The sequence below is a fragment of the Anomaloglossus baeobatrachus genome, chromosome 12 (genome assembly GCF_048569485.1).
Source record: "Anomaloglossus baeobatrachus isolate aAnoBae1 chromosome 12, aAnoBae1.hap1, whole genome shotgun sequence".
Lineage (NCBI taxonomy): Eukaryota > Metazoa > Chordata > Amphibia > Anura > Aromobatidae > Anomaloglossus > Anomaloglossus baeobatrachus.
Genome location: NC_134364.1, coordinates 14090183 through 14096513, shown reverse-complemented (window position 1 = coordinate 14096513; position 6331 = coordinate 14090183). Strand labels below are relative to the sequence as shown.

General features: G+C 40.7%; 1 protein-coding gene across 1 annotated transcript; it reads left to right on the top strand.

Annotated features, from left to right (window-relative positions):
* The first annotated feature begins 2210 nt into the window (after positions 1 to 2210).
* Positions 2211 to 5959, top strand: LOC142258490 (alpha-1-antitrypsin-like). Its single transcript, XM_075331109.1, has 4 exons — positions 2211 to 2883; positions 3169 to 3433; positions 3930 to 4077; positions 5769 to 5959. Exons 1-4 carry the CDS (start codon positions 2211 to 2213, stop codon positions 5955 to 5957), a joined length of 1275 nt encoding a protein of 424 aa, XP_075187224.1. The 3' UTR covers positions 5958 to 5959.
* Positions 5960 to 6331: the final 372 nt, after the last annotated feature.

Sequence of the window (6331 nt, the reverse complement as noted above, 5' to 3'; positions counted from 1 at the left end):
TTATCTGGTTTCAGGTGTGATTTTCTTATTGCCCACAGCTAATACTAGTCACAGCTGAGTTTGAACGTGCGTCACATTCTTGAACCAAAGTTGTTTACCCACAATTTTGAAAAGGTGTTGATAAATTTGTCCAGACCATTTCTGAGGTTTTGTGTGAAACTATATCCAATTTTCCCCTTTAAATATTGACCATCTGACAAATCTATGGCAAAGAAAATAACCAAATTTTTGGAACTTTTTTCTTTTTAAATAACTTAGAAAACTAATATTGCAATTTTTACTGTGTGTCTGCATCGTGTGGGCAAGGGGAATAGAGTGTGCCGAACACTGAGATAACTCAAAACCAAATAATTTTAATTGACTTTGGCAAAGACGATCCGGCAGGGCACAGATTATGTAGTTAATGATTAGAGGATGAAGGTTTTACAAGAATATGGAGCCATTGTCCTATATAAAGTCATCTGTGATCCTGGAGACACCTGCAAGGTCTGGAGGAGCTGGAAACACCGTGAGTACCGAGATGTTGTGTATAATGGATGTTTTTCACATTTACGGCATTGTCGAATTTATGGAATTTTTCATATTTTTTCTTCAATTTGCTTCTTCCATAATAAGAGTCAATGAGTCCAATGGTTTTCTGATGTCCCCATGATCTTCCTACCCTACGTTAGTGCTGACAGATATGACTTCAATCTGAGCACGGGTGTGACACTGGTTCTGGATGAAAGGAGTCACAACTTTCTAATCCTATATTGTTATAAATTTTAGCATCCACGACTGGACAGTAGAGTGTCTCCAGTTCTGGATGAAAGGAGTCACAACTTTCTAATCCTATATTGTTATAAATTTTAGCATCCATGATTGGACAGTAGAGTGTCTCCTGCATCAATTAGTTACCTCTCATGTGTATAATTATGTTTTATTCAAATCAAAAATTCCATGGAGCCTCTGTTAGGAGTCTCAACACAGAAACCAGCCAGATATCCCTCCGGGAAGGACCCAGCCAAGGGGTGGCTCTTTTAAGGAGACCACCATAACTACTGGTCTCCCCGAGATCAGTGATTGTTTTGTCTTGTTGGTCTACTAGGTATTGCTCCCACCTGGCCAGAATCCTACTCCAAACGTTATTCCTTATTTGTTAGTTGTTTTTCGTTTGTGAACCCTCCCCAACCACACCTATTGCCAATCCATATCATACGCATAAATAGCCTGGGTCTCAGCTTCCCATACACGGTAAGTTTTTTAACTGCATGAGAGGACACACAAGCTAGGGACCCCAACGTAGAGAAATACTTTGGCGTAGTGTTGGGGCTCTATTGCATTGATCAATTCAGTAGCTAAATTTCTCTTGATACATATGTTCATGGCAGTAATGCAGATTCCATTTTTCACATATTCACTCATTGCATATAGCTATTGGATTTTTCAAGTCAGTATTCACACAGCAGTTTCTGCTATTTCATGTATTCCCCTTACATAGTCACTGGTGTGCATACCTTATCTCCCCATAGTGATGTTTTTTAGGTTTTTTGCACCCAGTTCGGACTTAGAATGGTGTTCCAAACGTTATTCCTATTTGTCCGTACTTCTTAGATGACTTCTCAAAGAACAAAGGGTCTCCAATAGTCAATATTGCTATTTACTTTTTGTCATCTTTTGTCTGCATTTCATTTGCACCTTATTCTTTTTCTAATTTGCAACTTTTTTTAAAGTCTTTTATGTACGTGTTTGACTGTTTTTCTTTTGCTCATTATTGTGGGCGCAGTTTTGGGTTTTCAATATGTTTTAGTTTTTCTTAAGCAGTGCCATAACTTTTATTACGCAAGTATACTCCAACACCCCCCCCCCTCTAGTGAGGTCATGTACGTCACACGTTCTTGACAAGATTTTGTAATATTTTAGCAGAAAATTGGGAAAAGGTTTAAAGCCAAAAATTTAAACATTTTTTTCAGTTCCCTGAACAGCCTGCACCATTTTGAAAAAGTCAAGAAATATCACAAGACATAAAAAGTAAATATGAAAAAATGCAAATGATGAATTAGGCTCAAGGTATTCCAAGAGCCAACAAAAAAACACAAATATAATATAAAAGTACATCCTATTACTAAGTGACTAATGGCAGGTAATAGTGGGAGGTATAGAGAGGACGTATTTTTATTGTCTTCAGCATAATCTGACTAGGAGTGAAATGTTCTTTTTATTTCAGAACAATGAGGTTCTTTCTGTTTTTGGGAGTGGCTCTACTTCTCACATTGGCTTTTGCTGATCACCATGAAGGCGATCCTAAACATAACAATGACCACCATGATGGCCATATGATGAAAGAGGAAAACCAAGGCAAGGAGCACGATGAACACCATAACGAGTCCATGCCCTGCCACAAGATAGCTCCATACACTTCAAAATTCTCCTTTGACCTGTATCGGCAGGTGGCTCTAGATCATCCTTCAGAGAACATTGTCTTCTCACCGGTCAGTATTTCGACTGCATTTGCTCTGCTGTCTCTTGGTGCTAAGGATCACACCCGCTCACAGATCATTGAAGGAATCGGTTTCAATATTTCGGAGATTTCAGAACAAGACATGCATGAAGGCGTCCACCAACTTCAGGTTCTCCTGAATGATGTGGACAGGGAGCTGCAACTCAGTGGTGGGAACGCGCTCTTCATATCCAGAGAATATAAGATTCTCCAGACGTTCTTAGATAAGGCGAAGAAACTCTACAACTCCGAGGCATTTTCAACTGACTTCAGGAACAGTGAAGAAGCGAAAACTCAGATTAACAGTTACGTAGCAAAGAACACCCATGGCAAGATCACAGATCTGGTGGACAGTGTAGACCAGGATGCCATTTTGGTCCTGATCAACTACATTTATTTCAAAGGTAATTACATTATAACACATAGTCCACCACACATAGTCATATAAATTCTGCCTTCACCCTCATCCATGCTCAGTAGCGCCCATGATTATCTAAGGTGGAAATAGTAAAACCAAACCCATCTCTAGTAAACCGTCCTCTGCTATCAATGGGATGTTTCACTTGCAGTTGGGTAAAGTTTTCTCCTACTTCACATTTTTGAGTGTAAATAACACCTGTCATATAATATCACAGCTCAGCCACTATTATCTCAGTGATACAACCATTTTTTTTTCTATTTCTTCATAGGTAAATGGGAAAAACCATTTACTGAAGACTGGACGGAAGAAGGAGACTTTTACGTCAGTGAGAGCACAACTGTGAAGGTGCCGTTCATGACCAGAATAGGATGGTATGACGTGGTTTTTAGTGATGAGGCCACCGTGGTCTCCATACCCTATAAAGGAGATGCCAACGCCTTATTCATCCTGCCGAAGAAGGGAAAGTTACACGAAATAGAACAGAATTATAACAGCGAAACAATTCAAAAGTGGAAGAAGTCGATGAGGAGACGGTAAAGAAATATATGGCCACCTGACTTTTATCTGATATCTATCTATAGTATTTATCTATGACTCTGTCTACCACACACTAAGCTGTTTTTCTTGCCATAACTTAAAGGAAGTTGTATCCATAGGCGGCCATTATGGAGGCTAAGGAGGACTCTCTTTAGTCACCCGGCCACCCACTATAACTGTGTATACAGCCTCTTCCCTCTCTCCTCTTTCTCTCTATTCTTTCTGCTTTGGTCACTCATGTAATCATCTCTCATAATTATCACTCCATGTCTACTTTTCCATCTTGGAGTAATTTGGGGGCACTTCAATAGTCATCATGAATCGATCACTGACCATGAGTCAGGCTGTAGAAACACAATCCTTCTCTTGGCATGTACATTTTTTCAAGACAAGATGCAGCCCTGAAGGACGAGATAATATATATATATATATATATATATTTATATATATATATATATAATATATGATTCTGCTCCTCTTTATTTTACATAGAGTGGTGGACTTATTCCTCCCGAGATTCGAGATCTCCAGCACTATCAACCTGAAGGAAACGTTAAGTAAGATGGGCATGGAAGACGTCTTCTCAGGCAAAGCTGATCTATCTGGAATTACTGAGAAAACCAACGCAAAGATTGATAAGGTAAGATCTATCGATTGATCCATCTATCTCCTATTTATTTCCAATCTATGTACAGTGGGTACGGAAAGTATTCAGACCCCTTTAAATTTTTCACTCTTTGTTTCATTGCAGCCATATGGTAAATTCAAAAAAGTCCTTTTTTTTCTCATTAATGTGCACTCTGCCCCCATCCCCCATCTTGACAGAAGAAAACAGAAATGTAGAAACTTTTGCAAGTATATTAAACAAAAAAAACTGAAATATCACATGGTCATAAGTATTCAGCCCCTTTGCTCGGACACTGATATGTAAGTCACATGGTGTCCATTTCCTTGTGATCCTCCTTGAGATGGTTCTCCTCCTTCATTGGAGTCCAGCTGTGTGTAATTACACTGATAGGACATGGTTTGGAAAGGCGCACACCTGTCTATATAACACCTCACAGCTCACACTGCATGTCACACCAAATGAGAATCATGAGGTCAAAGGAACTGCCCAAGGAGCTCAGAGACAGAATTGTGGCAAGGCACAGATCTGGCCAAGGTTACAAAAGAATTTGTGCAGCACAAAAGGTTCCTAAGAGCACAGTGGCCTCTATAATCCTTAAATGGAAGAAGTTTGGGACCAGCAGAACTCCTCCTAGACCCGGCCGTCCAGCCAAACTGAGCAATTGTGGGAGAAGAGCCTTGGTGAGAGAGGTAAAAAAGAACCCCAAGATCACTGTGGCAGAGCTCCAGAGATGCAGTAGGGAGATGGGAGAAAGTTCCAAAAAGTCAACCATCACTGCAGCCACCACCAGTCCGGCCTTTATGGCAGAGTGGCCCGACGGAAGCCTCTCCTCAGTGCAAGACATAAGAAAGCCTGTATAGAGTTTGCAAAAACACACATGAAGGACTCCCAGACTATGAGAAATAAGATTCTCTGGTCTGATGAGACAAAGATAGAACTTTTTGGTGATTATTCTAAGCGGTATGTGTGGAGAAAACCAGGCACTGCTCATCACCTGCCCAGTACAATCCCCACAGTGAGACATGGTGGTGGCAGCATCATGCTATGGGAGCAGGGACAGGACGACTGGTGGCAATTGAAGGAAAGATGATGCGACCAAGTACAGAGATATCCTGGAAGAAAACCTCTTCCAGAGTGCTCTGGACCTCAGAATTGGCCTAAGGTGCACCTTCCAACAAGACACAGCTAAAATAACAAAGGAGCAGCATCAGAACAGCTCTGTGACCATTCTTGACCGGCCCAGCCAGAGCCCTGACCAAAACCCAATTGAGCATCTCTGGAGAGACCTGAAAATGGCGTCCACCAATGTTCACCATCCAACCTGATGGAACTGGAGAGGATCTGCACGGAAGAATGGCCGAGGATCCCCAAATCCAGGATCCCAAGAAGACTCATGGCTGTACTAGCTCAAAAGGGAGGGTGCCTCTACTCAATACTGAGCAAAGGGGCTGAATACTTATGACCATGTGATATTTCAGTTTTTCTTGTTTAATAAATTTGCAAAAATCTCTACATATCTGTTTTTTTCTGTCAAGATGGGGGATGGGGCGCAGAGTGCACATTAATGAGAAAAAAATGAATTTTTTTGAATTTACCAAATGGCTGCAATGAAATAGAGAGTGAAAAATTTAAAGGGGTCTGAATGCTTTTCATACCAACTATAGTAAGGATTTTAAGAGGCGTCTTGTTCTCCCCCTCCGCAGGCTGTCCATAAAGCTGTTCTCAGTGTGGATGAGAAGGGGACGGAGGCGGCCGGCACTACAGTGATGGAGATGATCCCAACCTCCACTCATCCAGATATTAGGCTTAACCGTCCTTTCACATTATCTATATATGACAAGAAAACCAACAGTATTCTGTTCTTCGCAAGAGTCATCAACCCCCAGAAATGATTCTTCACAAAACTTTCCTTCAATAAAATGTTACATTTCATCAGAGCTGTCATTTATTTTTCTGCCATATTCAATCATATTATGAGGCTGTGTGGAGTTACAAGGAGAGTCACTGCAGACTGTTATCCCTGGACAACCCCTTTGATAACCAGATTGACAGCAGCCGAGGCGGCAAGTGCCGGGATTTCTGACTCCAGACTGAACAAATCCAAAGGTTATGAAAACCTTTTTTTTTACCAGATCAGGGACGTCTCCATTCTGTGATCTCCATATTCTACTTTTCCTTTTGCTGTTGTAATTTCAGTGTGGAGGAAAGTTTATAATAAAAAAAATAAATAAATATACAGTATTTGTGTACACACACAACACACACA

Bases quoted from the DNA above. Each gene is read 5' to 3' on its own strand.
- LOC142258490 (XM_075331109.1), top strand. From the start codon at position 2,211: ATGAGGTTCTTTCTGTTTTTGGGAGTGGCTCTACTTCTCACATTGGCT. The intron at 2,884-3,168 runs GTAATTACATTA...ATTTCTTCATAG, and splicing joins CAACTACATTTATTTCAAAG to GTAAATGGGAAAAACCATTT. The intron at 4,078-5,768 runs GTAAGATCTATC...CCCCCTCCGCAG, and splicing joins CCAACGCAAAGATTGATAAG to GCTGTCCATAAAGCTGTTCT.